The 17985-nt window shown below is 47.3% G+C and overlaps 1 protein-coding gene across 1 annotated transcript in view; it reads right to left on the bottom strand.

The window, feature by feature from the left end:
- Positions 1 to 406: 406 nt before the first annotated feature.
- The window catches only part of baiap2l1a (BAR/IMD domain containing adaptor protein 2 like 1a), a 49164-nt gene continuing 31585 nt past the window's right edge, over positions 407 to 17985 (bottom strand). Inside the window, exons 6-14 of the mRNA XM_060939724.1 lie at positions 17396 to 17530; positions 14835 to 14987; positions 8435 to 8590; positions 7114 to 7231; positions 6740 to 6941; positions 4312 to 4371; positions 4014 to 4152; positions 1407 to 1447; positions 407 to 1319 (exon numbers count right to left, since the gene is read on the bottom strand). Coding sequence (XP_060795707.1) covers positions 1247 to 1319; positions 1407 to 1447; positions 4014 to 4152; positions 4312 to 4371; positions 6740 to 6941; positions 7114 to 7231; positions 8435 to 8590; positions 14835 to 14987; positions 17396 to 17530 — 1077 coding nt within the window. The 3' untranslated portion in view covers positions 407 to 1246. The remainder of the gene's footprint in view (positions 1320 to 1406; positions 1448 to 4013; positions 4153 to 4311; positions 4372 to 6739; positions 6942 to 7113; positions 7232 to 8434; positions 8591 to 14834; positions 14988 to 17395; positions 17531 to 17985) is intronic.

Genomic DNA, 17985 nt, shown 5'->3' with positions numbered 1-17985 from the left:
ACACACACATTCATTCGCACACTGAACTCAGGGTCTGCACATTTCACTTTACCTCACTCATTTGCACTATTCCGCATTACCTCACCTTAACAGCTATTAGTTTATACTGTTTTTCAATTATTCTATTTTTTATTTATTGCATTGCCTGTTTGCACCGTGGGTCAGAGAGGACTGAAATTTCATCTGTGCTGTATGTCGAGCACGTACAGCATATTTGACAATAAAAGTTGACTTGACACTTTACTTCTAGCACTTACTGCATGTTGGCTTTTCCTTCAATTTGTCACCTGTCTGCATGTTCGTAATTAATAACACGCATCAGTTCTATAATCATGCAACAAACAGTTAATGCCTTTGTGCACCAGTAATTCCGTGCACAAATTAAATATTGAGAAATAGCCAGATGAAAACCTGCATCTTTTATTCCAGTGGTTTGACAGAAAATAGCACAATGATACAACAGAATAAAAAGGTACCCCATACATGTTAAAACAGTAGCACGTACAATATCTTCAACAATGATTAGGACACTTCCCTATATAAATGACAGATTAAAAATAAAAATGCACATTGGTTTAACTAGGCATCAGACAGAACCCGTGTTTTTACATTGTATATTGAGCTACGCTGTAATTTTCCCTGGTACACAGTCAACACCAGGCAGGATTCTCTTTTAAACTGGGAGAAATAAACCACCTTGGTACATAAATGTGCTTTTATAGTTACCTCGTTCCAAACATGAAAAAAAACACTCAACACGTTAGAAAATGTGTAGTTTTTAGACAACAACGTTAACAAGAACCGATGTTACTGCATACCATACAGAATATTGTATATTCATCTAGCATTCTACATAAATCGTGATATCTGCAGTTTACATATTTAACTTGATCAAGCTGTGACTTCTAACAAATAAGGCTAGACAGATATACTAAGAACTGTCACGGTTTAACAGCTACAAAGACCAATATGGTCAAACAATGTGTTCTATTGACAGGATATAAGAAAACACTTCTGGCTTTTGTCAAGAGGAATTCAGTTGAGCCTATATTAAATGTAAAATCAACTAATCAATAATTAAAATCCATGCAATTTCACATGTTCGCTTGGGCTTGTGCAAATAAATGGTTTAAAGTATTTATGATTAAGCCCTTTTAATTTCAAAACTGCAGCCTAAACAGCTGTACATCAAGAACCAAAATGAAAACGAGGCCCAAATGAATGTCAAGGCTCATGCTGAACAGCGTTAGATGATTGGCGCCGATCTGTCGTTTGTAACTGTGGGCCGCAGCCTGACCGTGGCAAAGGGATTCCCACCTCTGAGAAGGAACAAGGATTATTAGGTCATGCAGAGGAAGAAACCAAAAGAACTTCAGCAGAAGCCACATTCTTAGTGCATTACTCACCCAAGGAATGGAGGCGCCGATGTGCCATTTGACAACGATGCCTGTTAAATCAAAACATCAGAACTATTAGTACCTATTGGCAGTGTTTCAGCTGTGGTCCCTGTCTCAATGCAGGCTAAGCAAAGCTGCCCTGTCAGACTGGTTGGATTGGAATATCAGCTCATTGTTCTCTCCGTGCTGTAAAGAACGACTCACTCCAGGAGGCACAACAATATTCCAAGATCTACAGAAGTAAAGAATTTTGAAACCAGTAAAAAAGTAAATGAACTGATCGTGAGTTGTGGAGATTTTTCTTTACAGGTTTTTAAGGGTCAACTAGATAAGCTTGACTTGGGATATCATTGCAAATGGAAGCTGATGTAAATGGTGTTTATGGGTAAACAAACACGTGATTTTAACCAGCTGTTATTGGAGGTTAAAGTGCCATTCCACCATTGGATGTATTCTTTGGCATAAAATACAATATATTTTATGACAACATGACTAGACAGGGGCGGCACGGTGGTGTAGTGGTTAGCGCTGTCGCCTCACAGCAAGAAGGTCCTGGGTTCGAGCCCCGTGGCCGGCGAGGGCCTTTCTGTGTGGAGTTTGCATGTTCTCCCCGTGTCCGCGTGGGTTTCCTCCGGGTGCTCCGGTTTCCCCCACAGTCCAAAGACATGCAGGTTAGGTTAACTGGTGACTCTAAATTGACCGTAGGTGTGAGTGTGAATGGTTGTCTGTGTCTATGTGTCAGCCCTGCGATGATCTGGCGACTTGTCCAGGGTGTACCCCGCCTTTCGCCCGTAGTCAGCTGGGATAGGCTCCAGCTTGCCTGCGACCCTGTAGAAGGATAAAGCGGCTAGAGATAATGAGATGAGATGAGATGACTAGACAGAGAAATCTTTTAGTTTCAAAATGATACATCAAACATCATTTTTTGACAACAAGTATATTAATTTTACGACCAAAGTCACCTACCCTTTTAATTTCCGCGCAGTAGTGAAACATGATGTCATCGGCAGGTTCCCCTTCTTGTGTACCACGTGTCGGTCTATTTTTAGACCAGGAAACCCCCAAAGTGAGAGAGTCATTTCTCCTCGTATATGGGGGCCAAAAAAATTGCGAAAAATTTTGAGTTAATCTTTCAGTTAGCTAGATTTATTGGCATTAGCTAGATTAGCCGCCGTTGCTGATATGTGCCACGTCACACGGTACACAAGAAGGGGAACCTGCCAATGACATCACGCGCGGAAATTAAAAGGGTAGGTGACTTTGGTCGCAAAATTAATATACTTAATTTTTTGACGACAAGTATATTAATTTTACGACCAAAGTCACCTACCCTTTTAATTTCCGCGCGGTAGTGAAACATGATGTCATCGGCAGGTTCCCCTTCTTGTGTACCACGTGTCGGTCTATTTTTAGACCAGGAAACCCCCAAAGTGAGAGAGTCATTTCTCCTCGTATATGGGGGCCAAAAAAATTGCGAAAAATTTTGAGTTAATCTTTCAGTTAGCTAGATTTATTGGCATTAGCTAGATTAGCCGCCGTTGCTGATATGTGCCACGTCACACGGTACACAAGAAGGGGAACCTGCCAATGACATCACGCGCGGAAATTAAAAGGGTAGGTGACTTTGGTCGCAAAATTAATATACTTGTCGTCAAAAAATTGTTTGATATATCATTTTGAAGCCAAAAGACTTGTCTATCTAGTGATACCATTTATATATGTTGTCAAAATATATTGCATTTTATGCCAAAGAATACATCCAATGGTGGAATGGCACTTTAAGCAACCTGTGCAAGTCAGCTGACCAGCATTAAGAAACCTTGTAGTAACAGCAATAGCACATTGCGTCCATTAGAGGGCAGACTGACACCATGTTCCCAGATTCCAGCCCTACTAGTTACCCAACAATCCATAATCCCAGCCAACTGGCAACATAAAGTGGACTTTCTTGCACCTTGCAGTTCCAGTTTTATCCCAATTCTACCACAGCCAGGAAGTCTGGTTCAACAAGCACCTTCTTGTACAGTACAGTGACACTCAGGGGAGTACAACCATAGACACCTGGCAGAGTGCGCACTGAAGACGTTGATGGCCTGGAACCCAGCACTCACCTCTGTCACTCCTCCTGTGTGTGTGTGTGCGCGTGTGAAGACACAACCAGGCAGGGAGCATTTTTTCCATGCCTTTTTTTTTTCTCTTTCTTTTATTCTAATGGCAGCAAAGGATTCTGCAAACCTTCACTTGTTCCTCCAGAGTAAAAAGGTCATGGAAAAGGTCTGTCTTTGTTTAGCTTACTTTCCCCTTTTCTTTTGATCAGGTTCCATTAATTTTTGGTCAGTCTGTAATCCAAACGTGTAGGGCTGGGACTGCAGGCTGACTTGCATGTTTTTGGGCAGCGCTGTGCACCTGCAGGGCAGACATCAGGTTTCAGGTTCATCCCCAGAGGGGAAACAGGACCTGCTGAAGGACCGTCCCTTCAAGTTTTTGTTTAATATGCAGACCTCAGAGGACAAGCTGAGGCTCTTTTAGCACTTAAGGCACTCCCTGCCTCCGTTTTCTAAAATCAGACAGACTTGATGGAGAAAAGATGGACTGGAGTGCAGGTGTGGGTTATACCGTGTTCTGTGGTGAGGAGGTGGAGGGCTTCCTGGATGAGTCACCATAGTCAGGAGGAGGCAGAAACACAGGCTGCTCTTCCTCCTCCTCCTCCTCCTCCTCTTCTTCAGACTGCTTAGAGAGATCTGCCACATTCATACTGTGCAAAGAGGATACACACATACAGCAGGTTGTATAAGAACAACAAATCCCTAAAGGTCCTTCAAACCAAATACCATTTGTTTTCTTATATTTCTATTACACGCACACACAATTGCATTTAGTTAAAATGGTCTACTTATTTAGAGAAAAGACTCACAGGTTTGTGATCACAGGCTCACCGAAAGGTCGGCAATACGATGATGGAAACCAGCCTCTCCTGTAAAAACAATCGTAATATCTCAAAAGATAGATATCTATATGCTTTTCATAAATCATGTTTGATAAATACAATTAATAGTTGCATAAAAAGAAAGATGCAATCCATTTATGAGAAAAAGCAAGTCACTGTAGAGGTATGTTTTGGCCACCGGTGGGAGACATGCAATAAGCCTTGGTTGCTTAGAAACTATCGTAACTTTGAACTAGAGCGCTTTAAACCTGCGTCAGTAATGGGGGGGCAATTTCATTTCTCAAAATGGCAATGACAACATAATGGCTTCTGGGAGAAAAGCGTGGTAAAATCATAATGAAAGGCAACTTTGCCCAGATGTGTGGTAGCCACACTGCTCATTTTCATTTGTTCCTTCAAAAAAGACAGACTAGAAAAAGCACAAAGCAATTACATTGCTGCCTCAAGTGAGTAATGGCTTCAAACATGGTCTTCACTAGCGTGTTCATAACCATTACAACTGCTTCCTAATTATGTTAAAGAGTTGATTTTAATGCAGCAATAACATGCTCTTAAGATGTAGATGGCATTTTGATCTTTGACTTTAAACTCATGTTCCATTATTAGCATATTTTTACAAAAATGCTTTGGACTCAAGTTGAGGACCACATTTTCAGCTCGTCTAGGGATTATTCAGGCACACACCGTTTTGGTCTATCGGATATATTTACCCAAAACTAGCGAGAGATCACAGAAAATCAGGGTTCATAAGTGTAACATTTTACAAACTACACAGTCGTAGCTGGTCTACACGTAACTAGTTTTCAAACTCCTTCAGGCCGTTTAATTCGTTTCGCATTTCATTTTTAATTTCATCATATTTTTGTTCGTTTGCCTTCCTGAACAGGTGTGCAGGCCCTGTATGCTTCAATAAAACTTATTCATACACATTTGATATTAACTGAAGTTCAGCGTCAAACAGAAACTTGAATGAAGTGGAGCCATAAACTTGAATTGTTGTGCAGGTCAAGCTTTTCAATTCACACTGGCTGGAATAGCATTCCTTTATTGGAGCTTAGCGCTTCATTTCAGTGCCTTCTCACCAAGTAAATACAATATATTTACTGGCAGTTGTTCTCACAAGAGTGCTCGGAGAGCACAATATCTCCTGCTACAATATATTGCAAATGAAAATGTAATAAAGCATTCTGCCAAGTTTTGTGAAATTCCTCCAAAAATTGAGAGAGGAGTCGATTTCAGAACGTGAGAACCCTTTCTGGGACGGACGGACTTCACCACGACATAATCCCCCTTTGGGCCTTTCAACCAGCAGGGAATTTAAATAAATAAAATGAATAAATAAATAAATAAATTGGGGGGGGGGGGGGGGGGGGGGGCGGCTGGGGGAAAAAGAAAAGAAAAACCCACAAGCTTATTGCACATGAAGCCACTTTGTGCATCAAATTTAAAATGAACATTTATTAAAAAGGGCGGCACGGTGGTGTAGTGGTTAGCGCTGTCGCCTCACAGCAAGAAGGTCCTGGGTTCGAGCCCCGTGGCCGGCGAGGGCCTTTCTGTGTGGAGTTTGCATGTTCTCCCCGTGTCCGCGTGGGTTTCCTCCGGGTGCTCCGGTTTCCCCCACAGTCCAAAGACATGCAGGTTAGGTTAACTGGTGACTCTAAATTGAGCGTAGGTGTGAATGTGAGTGTGAATGGTTGTCTGTGTCTATGTGTCAGCCCTGTGATGACCTGGCGACTTGTCCAGGGTGTACCCCGCCTTTCGCCCGTAGTCAGCTGGAATAGGCTCCAGCTTGCCTGCGACCCTGTAGAAGGATAAAGCGGCTACAGATAATGAGATGAGATTTATTAAAAAGTGCTGTTCGTTATTAATACATCAATGAGTTTTAACTTTTGGCTTCTTTTCAACACTCCATCGCCTTGTCTTTACACACATACAGAACAAAAACAAAAAGAGCTAAGAGAGACGTTCTCTCCTTTTATCATAAAGTTGTTTAAATCGTGCTGTACAGTATCTATGGCAGACACCTTTAAACAGTATCCGTGCCGAGTATCATGAAGGGTAGCCACTCGAACAGGCTGGCAAGACTCAGTCAGGTGATAAGTCAGTCAAGGTACCAGAACATTCATTTTGTTTTCTGTATTTCTGGCATACCAAAAATACCACAGCAATTTCTGTAAGCATTTCAGGACTGCAAAATTGTTAACAATGTACAACCAGTCTTTCCACTTTTTTTTTTTTTGGGCCACAAATGATCTTGCATAATACACCTGAAGGGTTGCAAATGTGTATCTTAGAAACACTTGCTAGCTACCAGCTGACAAAAACAATGCACCATCTGTGCTGGGAAAAAACTCTTCATAGAGGTACACTAAGCTTATGTTGTATTTGGACTTACTGTCCATTTTTCTCCAGTTCCCCATACAGCCAGCCGTCCTTCTCTTCCTGAATCATTAAAGTGATGATTTCTCCATCGTCAAAGCTCAACAGGGACTCATTGTTGCCAGCTGTGTGGGGGAAAATGGTCTGCACTCGTGGCTTCTTTATAAAGTCACTGGACATGGATCCGGGCATGCCATTGCCATCAAGACTGTCTTGGTCTGTTGATTTCAGATCAAGAGGCATGCATCAGTTGATTCTCGTTCAAATCTCAGTAACAATTGCATACGACAAAACCCATACGCCGATGCAGTGGTAAGGCAGAGTCAAGGTGCGCAAAAAAAACCCACCCACAATTCCATAAACAGTGTTGATGGATGATAGGACTCTTACCTGAGTAAGGCTCTGGAGACAAAGGGCTTCTGGGGATCTCCTGCGAGAACATGTTTACCAATGGACTGGTCTGAGCCTTCTGCGGTGGGGCTGGCGGAGGAACCATGGAATCTGTATTCTGAAAGTAAGAAACCAAAACAGAAGGAGTTTGTGACAAAATTTAAAAATCTATAGCAAGATGCATCATAACATAGTACGTGGCCAAAAGGTTGTGGAAAGCTGACTGTGGTTCTTCCCCAAACTGTTGCCACAGCACACAGTTTGAAAGCACACGTCTTTACATGCCGTAGCATTACAAATTCCTTTCGTTGGAACCAAGAGTCCCAAACCTGCTCCAGCATGAAGATGTGTGTCCACCCTGTGTACAAAGCAAGGTCCATGAAGACATGGAAGAAACTTGAGCGATCTGCAAACCTTTGGGATGAACTAGAGCACTGGCAGCATCCCATACCTCCTCGTCCAACATCAGAGCCTAACCTCACTAATGCTCACAAATCCCCAGTCCATCAATTATTGATATGGCTCATCCTTCAGTATCGCAGGGAAAACCAGAACAAATACAGAGACGGAAGGGCTAACAGAGATTAACAACTATTCACACTTGCATTCACACCTATGGGCAATGTAAGAGTCACCAGTTAAAATAACCTGCACATCTTTGGACTGTGGGAGGAAACAGGGGCACCCGGAAGAAACTCAGAGAGAACATGCAAACGCCATGCTGAAAGGCCCCAGTCAGCCTCAAGATTCAAACCCAAAACCTTCTTGCTCCGATGAGACAATGCTAACCACTGCACCACCATACAACCCATCCTCACAGTAATGCTGTAAAATCTAGTGGAAAGCCTTCCCAGATGAGTGGAGGTTATAACAGCAGCAAATGGGGGACTAAATATGGAACGGGATATGGGTGTGGAGATCAGGTGTCCAGAAACTTTTGGCCATAGTGTACACGTGATGTACACCATAATTTGAAACCCCCATCCATCAAAACTCAACACCCAGTGTTGCTTTTCAACAGATAAGTCAAAAGCATTAAAGCAAAGTGTAGTGCACAAGACAGGGTATGAGGAGGGCTGTAAGAATGAAACAGCCCTGACCAAGAAGGGCTTTAAAAATATTTTGAAATGATAATTATGCCAATGGAACTTCCCCCACAAGGAAACAGACTACCTTGGCTTAATGCCTGAAAGATCTACTTCACTCAAATACTGTTCCGCCAACCATTCATGTTTTATAAACTGATAACCATCTTTGAGAAAATCAAGCTGAAAATCCTGCTTAAATCCTTCTCCAGTGCGAACCCAGCACCCAGACTCACCCTGTCAAAGTGTTCCATGCGAGGTGAAGACTTGGGAGTGTTGGCAGTCGGGGTGCGCATGCCCTCGATCATGGATATTATAGTGTCTGGCACCTGGAGGGCATCATTGCACTTGCTTTGCCAACTGGGCAGCTTCAGAGAGAGAATCTCCTTCGCCTAAGTATCATGATTGATGACAAAGGAAAATGCACAGACCACATATAGGTTTTAGTGAGACTTTGGTCAAGCAAACTAGACAAATTATACATAATCTTTTTTTTTGTGAGAAACAAATCTAGGTTAATAAAACCACTATTTAAATAACACTGCAAACTGGAGCCTTATGGGCTTTAATTGTAAACACATTGGTTGAAGTTTTCCTGACTACAAAATTGTGAGGAAGGATACAAATTGTTACGCGTGACCAGACGTACAAACGAGGGTTATGTATATAACCGCGGTTCTATGAGTTTCGGATGACCGCCAGAGGCGGTGCTTTCAGCACATGGATATCCATCACACGAACGTGCAGGTCGAGTAATAGTAACAACAAAGTCACGTGTGACCTGGGTGACGTCACCCCGTGACCCCGGCATAAAAGACCGGTAAACCCAGGAAGTGACCTCTTGGCAAATCTTCTCGTGTACACTCCGAGTGACTGCCAAGCTCTGGCGGTCATCCGAAACTCATAGAACCGCGGTTATATACATAACCCTCGTTCTATTTTGTTTCTACTGACCGCCAGAGGCGGTGCTTTCAGCACATGGATGACTAATACCAACCAGGTCATGAGGAGTGCCTACCCGTACCCAGTGCTGCTGCGACGGGCCTGGAATGACAGCCGTCGCCACAGGATTATGTGGGACGACATTAAGACGGTAAAACCTGGTGAAGGTGCAGCTGGAAGCCCAGGAGGCTGCGCTGCATATGTCTGAAAGGGGCACGCCCTTCAGTGATGCCCATGAGGCTACCACGCCCCGTGCAGAGTGCGCCCTGGCAGCCGGAGGAATCGGGAAGCCACTGTGCCTGTAGGCATGTAATATGGCCTCGACTATCCACTTGGATAGCCTCTGCTTAGAGAGCGCCAGACCCCTCGACGGTCCTGTGTGGCACAGAAACAGGGCGTCACTCCTACGGAAGCCCTCTGTACGCGACACGTACACCCTGAGGGCGCGAACTGGGCACAAAAGTTCCGACCTCTCACCATGGCCCGCCTCGAACGCCGCAAGGCTAAGGGGCTGGTTGACGAAGGTAGCAGAGAGGGTCTTTGGGAGGAAAGAGGGGTTAGGCCACAGGCTGACCCCACTGTCGCCGGAGTGCCACTGCAGGCACTCCCCACTGACTGACAGCGCGTGTAGTTCCCCAACGCGCCTCATCGATGTAATGGCCAGAAGAAAAGCAGTCTTCAGGAAGAGCCATGAAATGTCTGCCGTGAGCAGGGGCTCAGAACGGTGCGTCGCAGAGAGCCTGCAGCACCAATGAAGGTCCCATGTGGGTACCCGGCTCCGTCGGGGGGGTCTCAACCGGAGAGCACCCTTCAAGAAACGTGCCACCAAGGCGTGGGATCCCACAGTCCTTCCCCCAACTCTGGCATGCTGAGCAGAGATGGCAGCTGCATAGACCTTGATGGTGGCAGGGATAAGACCCTTATCAAGCAGAGACTGGCGGAACAGTCAAATGGTCGGCAGGGGGCAGCATGTAGGCTCCTCCTCCCGAGTTAAGCACCAGTTGGAGAAAAGCCTCCATCTGTTGGCATAGAGGGCATTGGTGGGGGGTGCCCGAGAGCTTGCAATGGTATTGACCACTGCCGGCTCACAAGGACCTCGCAGGGGGTCCGGCCCTTCAGCGGCCATACCCAGAGCTGCAGACGGGCTGGATCCGGGTGCCAGATCTGCCCTCCCAGCTGTGATAGCAGGTCAGTCCCCACTGGCAGGCACCAGGGGTCGCCGTTCAGAAGTTGCAGCAACTTGGGAACCACACTCTGCCCGGCCACCGGGGGGGGCGACAAGCAGCAGCCCGTGGTGGTCCATCGCAACCCTGTGTAGGGTTGGCACGATCAGCAGCAGAGGGGGGGAGGCATACAGCAGTTGCCTCGGCCAAGCATGCGCCAGCGCATCCTGGCCCAGGGGACTGGGGCCATGGAGGCTGAACCACAGAGGGCAGTATGTCGACTCCTGGCAGGCAAAGAGGTCCACCTCTGCCCTGCCAAAATGTTCCCAGATGGCGAGAACCACCGCTGGGTTGAATCTCTATTCCCCGGGATCGGGGTCCTGGCGGGACAGCAGATCTGCTGCCCTGTTGGCAGTGCCTGGCAAGTACATGGCACACAGGCTCAAGAGATGTCGATGGGCCCACCGCAGAAGTTGGCCAACCACTTCCAAGCACTGGAGGGACTTTGTGCCTCCCTGGTGGTTGATGTGGTACACTACCGTAGCGTTGTCCGTCCGCACCAGAACGTGTCTGCCGGTCAGGCCTAAGAGGAAGTGCTGTAGGCCGAGGAACACAGCCCGTGGCTCCAGCACGTTGATGTGCTGCGCCCGTGCAGCACCGGGTGGAGGTGGAGACCGTTGAACCACCTCTGAAGCGGCATAAGTCCAGAAGTCCCAGCGGGACCAGAGAGGAGGCTGCCGTAAGCATGCCCAGCAGGCGCTGAAAGGTCTTCAGGGCGAGTGACCTACCCCGTCCGAAGCGGCCAAGCAGTAGGCGGATGTTGTGGATCCTGGTCTGGGAGGGAGTTACCATCAACGACCTCGAATCCAGGTGCATGCCCGAGAAAGTCGTCTCCCGGCTGGGCACCAGCGAGCTCTTCTTGTAATTCACCCTGAGCCCCAGCTCTACGACATGCGAGAGCACAGTCGCGATGTTGGTGCAGGCCTGAGCTGCTGACCGTGAACAGACAAGCCAGTCGTCCAGGTAGGGCAGGACACGCAAACCCCTTGCCTGAAGTAGTGCCGATGCCGCTGCCGCACATCCGGTGAACACACGGGGTGCCAGCGGTATCCCAAAGGGCAGAACATTGAACTCGAAAGCCTGGCCCTCGAAGGCAAACCGCAGGAACTGCCTGTGGTGTGGCACAATGGGAGCATGGAAGTAGGCGTCTTTCAGGTCGAAGGTGACAAACCAGTCGCCCGCCTGGATGTGGTGTAAGACATCCACTGTACGCAGCATGCGGAACCTCATGGTCCTCAAGTGGGAATTGAGGGACCTCAGGTCGAGGATCGGGCGGATACCGCCATCCTTCGGAACCAGAAAATACCTGGAGTAGAACCCACCTTGCTGTCTCTGCCTGTCGACGGGAGAGACTGCTCCTTTCTCCAGGAGGGTGGCAATTCCCTGCCGGGGGACGAGGGACTTCCCCGGATGGCTCACGGTGGTGTTTGACCCCATGAAACGTGGTGGACGGCGGCAGAAATGGATGCGGTAACCCTCGGTGAGGGTCACCAGCACCCAGGGGTCAACGCTCTCCAGCTTTGGAGCTGTTCGCTGGAAAAGTGGCCGACCGCCGGCGCGCTGATATCAGCGCCGTCCAGAGCGCCCCCGTCGGTCACCATGGGGGCGACGAGGAGTGGACTGGGTGTAGGGGGCGGCACCGCGGGTCCAGGAGGTGGTGGGGTGGCGAAAGTCATCAACCCGTCTGGTCTCCTGGCGGGTGCGTGGCCGAGACAGAGTCGGTGTGGGCCCCCTGAAGGACTGGGCAGCATTGCCATGGTGGTGGGCCTGGCGGGGGCCAGCGAACTGCTGTTACGCCTAGATGACCTGGGCACTCCGATCCAGGGCTTGCTGAGTGGCTTCGCCAAACAGCTCCCCGGGGACAACAGGGAGAGAGTGCAGCACACGCCGGTCGGGCTCGGCCAGAGGGGACTGTGCCCGCCATATCTGCTGGCGGCCGAGGGTGAGATACGACATCAGCCGGCCCAGTTCCCGCGACGAGTAGGCAAAGGCCTGGAGCCGCGTCACACAGCTCCCGTGATGCCGCGCTCGTCCCCTCCAGCGTCTGGGGGTCCATGACACCTGGCTGGCAGAAGGGAACTTAAATAGGGCGAGAACGCTCCAAGTAAGTAGCCCAAAATAAACTATCAGGCGGAAATAAAAAATAAACGACCGGGCGAACACACCCGTGGTCGGGAATATTAACAAGGATGGCGCCGTGCGCTACAGAACTGATAAACAGCGGCGAGAAACACCGCTTTAATTTAAATGAATGAAGACCGCTTACCTGAGCGATAACAAACCGGCCTCCAGCAGCGAGGACACGCCTCGGAGGGCTAGTCAGCTAACTCCACCGAGCGAGAGCACTCAGCTTAACGGAGTAACAAACAATACGAATATAACACACAAGACAGCCGGCCCGTGAGCAGGCCGGACCATAGGTAGGGGTGTCCTGCATTGCCGCCAGGGCCCTGCAGCGGGAACACTGCCCCCTGTGGCGGAGGCTGAAGATTCGCCAGCAGGGCCTTCATCTCCTCCAGCTCGGTGGACATCACCTCCACCTTCTGAGCCAAATCGCCCGAGCGCTTCTTTTTCGCCTTAAAAGCGAAGACGTGTGGGGGAACCCACGGCACTTGCTGGGCCCCGCTGCTGCAGCCGACACCGTGTCCTGTCCCCCCGAGGCCCGGGGGATGTCAGACGGAGAATCCAGCCGAGCCAGCCCGGCGGTCCGCGCAGCCACGCCCAGGCACATGCAGTCTGCGCAGGCCATGTCCGTCAGCCCCTGCCGCAGGTGATCAATACCCAGGCATGAGGGGCACTCGCGGTGGCCGTCCTCCGGTTCGAGGGGGACCGGCAGTTGGCGCAGCGAGAGAGAGGTCCATGACGCCTGGCTGGCAGAAGGGAACTTAAAAAATAGGGCGAGAACACCCCAAGTAAGCAGCCCAAAATAAACAATCAGGCGGTAATGAAAAACGACCGGGCGAACACACCCGTGGTCGGGAATATTAACAAGGATAGGCGCCGTGCGCCACAGCACTGATAAGCAGCGGCGAGAAACACCGTTTAATTTAGATGAATGAAAACCGCTTACCTGGGCGACAACAAGCCAGCCTCCAGCGGCGAGGACACCGCCCCGGAGGGCTAGTCAGCTAACTCCACCGAGCGAGAGCGCTCAGCTTAACGGAGTAACAATACGAATACAACACACAAGACCGCCGGCCTGTGAGCAGGCCGGAGACAAGGCTACACAAAATAAGGCGGTTAATAATATTAACAAAGATAGGCGCAGTGCGCCACAGAACTGATAAACAGCGGCGAGGAACACCGCTTTAAATTAAATAAATGAAAACCGCTTACCTGAATGAGGACAAGCCGGCCTCCAGCGGTGAGGACACCGCCCCGGAGGACTAATCAGCTAACTCCACCGAGCGAGAGCGCTCAGCTTAACGGAGTAACAAACAATACAACACAAGACCGCCGGCCTGTGAGCAGGCCGGAGACAAGGCTACACAAAATAAGGCGGTTAATAATATTAACAAAGATAGGCGCAGTGCGCCACAGAACTGATAAACAGCGGCGAGAAACACCGCTTTAAATTAAATGAATGAAAACCGCTTACCTGAATGAAGACAAGCCGGCCTCCAGCGGTGAGGACACCGCCCCGGAGGACTAATCAGCTAACTCCACCGAGCGAGAGCGCTCAGCTTAACGGAGTAATAAATCAATACGAATACAACACACAAGACAGCCGGCCTGTGAACAGGCCGGTGGCGAGGCTACACAAAACAAGGTGGTTAATAATATTAACAAGGGTAGGCGCCGAGCGCCGCAGAACTGATAAACAGCGGCGAGAGGAACGCCGCTTTAATTTAAATAATGAAACCCGCTTACCTGAAGCGAAAACAAGCCGGCCTCCAGCGGTGAGGACACCGCCCCGGAGGGCTAATCAGCTAACTCCACCGAGCGAGAGCGCTCAGCTTACGGAGTAATAAATCAATACGAATATAACGACAAGAGTTGGTGGACTTAGCGCAGTTTCTTGGAGGGTGCATAAGCACAGCCCCAACCCTACGGGTAACGAAACTACCTCAGCGCTTTGTCCAAATTTCAACCCAACTCGCAACCTGCAAACGCGAGAAGATGTAAGAGGTCACTTCCTGGGTTTACCGGTCTTTTATGCCGGGGTCACGGGGTGACGTCACCCAGGTCACACGTGACTTTGTTGTTACTATTACTCGACCTGCACGTTCGTGTGATGGATATCCATGTGCTGAAAGCACCGCCTCTGGCGGTCAGTAGAAACGAAATAGAACGGTATTTTAAAAAGTCTATTACGCTAGCATATTAGGTTGCTGACAGACTTAAAATCCTTTGTTATTTCCACAGAATGCCAAAGCTGCGTTTTAAAAACAGGAATTCATTAACATTTCACAAATCTAAGAAAGTCAATGGAAATCGACCCCATTTACATTGCAAAGGATAATTTCGTTACTTTGTCATGAAACTCTGCCATCTGATAGGAGAAGGTACAGTGTTTGTCCACCAGGAAGCAGAACCTCCTCTTCTCCTCCAGTAGGGCCTCCCTGCAGCCATCGGCTATGAAATTCTGCATGTCCACTTGCCGCGAAGAAATCGTCTCCAGATACTAGAGACCAAAATTAGTTTGACAAATTTAAGAACCATTTCAAAAACTGTGCCAGTCTCGCACTGTTAGAATGTTGTGGCAGGAAGTTATCTGCAGAACACATTACAAAGAAACAGGACAAACTATAATAGTGCCATTAGCTGGGATAAGCATCAATATGTTTAACATCTTTTCACCCTCCAGTACCAACATAGTCAGTGATTAACGACATCTGTAGATGGAAGACATCCACCCCCTCTCTGAAGCTGCCCATGACTAACAAACTCGGAGAAGCTAAGCAGCAGATCTCCACTGTTCACAGGATCCCCTTCCTACTAACTTGCTGAGGCCGAGTTGTCATAGTGACCATTCAAGTGGGTTCACTTGGATGTCGATTTCAGTCTCTCATCACAAACTTCTACCTCATCTCTACATGAGGGAGACACACAATACTGACCTCTGTCTCACTGTGCTGATCAGCCAGAAATACATGGGACATTCTGCAAATTTTAATAAGCTGTGGGTTGGCTATGGATTAAAAAACTAAGAATAAACTTTTTCAGCCTTGTAGAACAGATGCCCAGAGGGTTCAAAGAACGGCGATACAGTAAACCAACAAACTTTGTGACTCTCTCGAGTTAAGTCTTTACTAAATAAAGAAAACACTTTCTGCACTTCTACTAAAAGTAGAAGCATTCTCCACAATAGCCGAATCTCGTCAGCGTCTTTACTGACGTCATTTCTGTTGCCTGAGGGCAGGCAGTACTCCTTTAGAGAACAAAACCACCCATGCCACAGAGTTCCTGATGCAACACTCCAAATCAAGCTGTGAGGCGGTTTTTAAATCATAACTACATGGGTGCAAGTATAAAATTTTCAAAAACCTGAAAAGTCTGACAAAGTCAGACATGCATGGCACAGCCATGCGGGGGGGGTTACAAAGAGGGGGGTGAGCCCCCTTAGGGCTTGAAAAAAATTTAAATTACAAGTTAAAATGGTTGTCTCTCATGCAAACATTTATAATATAGTTATATGATTTGCATATTCACATCAAATTTTAATACATTTCATCATCTCATCTCATTATCTCTAGCCGCTTTATCCTGTTCTACAGGGTCACAGGCAAGCTGGAGCCTATCCCAGCTGACTACGGGCGAAAGGCGGGGTACACCCTGGACAAGTCGCCAGGTCATCACAGGGCTGACACATAGACACAGACAACCATTCACACTCACATTCACACCTACGGTCAATTTAGAGTCACCAGTTAACCTAACCTGCATGTCTTTGGACTGTGGGGGAAACCGGAGCACCCGGAGGAAACCCACGCGGACACGGGGAGAACATGCAAACTCCACACAGAAAGGCCCTCGCCGGCCACGGGGCTCGAACCCGGACCTTCTTGCTGTGAGGCGACAGTGCTCACCACTACACCACCGTGCTGCCTACATTTCATCAATTCATCTGAAATAATATTTCAAGTACAAGGCTTGATATTTCAAAACATCTAGCAACTACTAATTTAAATGTTGAAACAACCATTTTTAATATGCTTTTGCTGCGATACCTTTTTTACAATATATACACTGGAATAGCTGTGTTGACTTGGTTGAACAACATGCTACGTGCGTGAAACATGATATCACATGTAGAACACCGTGAAACAACGGGCTAGTCAGGATCGCTTGTCGGTGAGCGGCGTATAAATTGAATGAGGTTTGTGGCGAAGACAAGATGAAAAGATTCGTCTCGTGCAGATACTGTACCGCGGTAACCCGGTAATACGCCGAGTGTGAGACAGTGAGAGGGCCACCCCCCCGAAAATCTCAACGGATTTACACGATTTGGAAAAATGACTTTCAGAACCGAAAAAAAACGGAGCTTCCGGCACATGCCGGAAAACTTGCACCCATGTACAGTAACTGTTTTAAATGGAAGCACGCTTCATCCAGATTTGAGTACAGCATGTAATTACAACGTTCACTGAACACAATTCAACACAAAGGTCATTCACCATGTCTTGTACTATGAGTGGGGCACATATGTATAATATAATAATGAAAGGTAGTAATAAATATCCAGATATAGTCCAAATATAACTTCAGATGTAAAAACATGCCATTAATATCCCAAGCAGCGAAATATTTAAAAAAAAAGTTATTGAATGTGTGCTTGGGAAATAAAAACACAAAAACAGCAGCATCATTAAGTCAGAGTATATGATTACTAAACAATTAGAGAAAGTATACACTTGAATAGGAAATCAGCAGCTACAAAAAAAAAAAAAAAAAAAAATCAATAGCTGTTTCAGAAAGATATAAAGCTTGTTGTATGATGAAGGGAAAGCGGCTACCTAGGATAACAAGGGGTCGGGAAAGAGCCCCCATCTGTGCAGATTAAAAACCAAACAAAATATGAAGAAAGCTAACCTCATTTTGCTTGAGGTCATACTTGTTGGAATGCTTTCCCGGGGTTTTTCGGCGCAATTTATTCAGAGCGGTGTGTGTTTTCTGCAGTGAGTCTTGCCTCATTTTATGTTCTGTCTGGTATCTTTTGAATGTAGCCTGAGAGAAAAGATAAAACACAGTATCAGCAGGGTTAGTAATTGCGTTACATATGCCGAATTCAGCTGCCGCATTTGCATTCAATGCATGGTGCATTTTGAAAAGGCAGTGTTCATTAGACTGAATACAAGCTCATCAATGATTACTCAGATGGAGGTCTCCTAAAGTGGACCACTCGCCTGAAATTTATTCTGTAATTTTAGAATGACCATACCATATTTTTCTACACATACTGTACCTCATGACAGTATTTCGCACAAAAAAAAAAAAGGAGCAATTTCACATTCATTCAGTCATCTTTAGGAAGGCTTCTGGAGCCTATCCCAGGAACACTGGATACAATTCAGACCTTTTCACACATAGAAAATTGAATGTAGTCAGTCAATCAACCTACTGACGTGTTTTCGGGAAGTACAAGCAAACCAGAGACGCTTGTACAGGAAGTCCACGCAGAC

This window comes from Neoarius graeffei, chromosome 14, assembly GCF_027579695.1.
Source record: "Neoarius graeffei isolate fNeoGra1 chromosome 14, fNeoGra1.pri, whole genome shotgun sequence".
NCBI classification, from domain to species: domain Eukaryota; kingdom Metazoa; phylum Chordata; class Actinopteri; order Siluriformes; family Ariidae; genus Neoarius; species Neoarius graeffei.
Note: the sequence above shows the minus strand (reverse complement) of the source record. Positions and strands in the feature narration are given on the sequence as shown.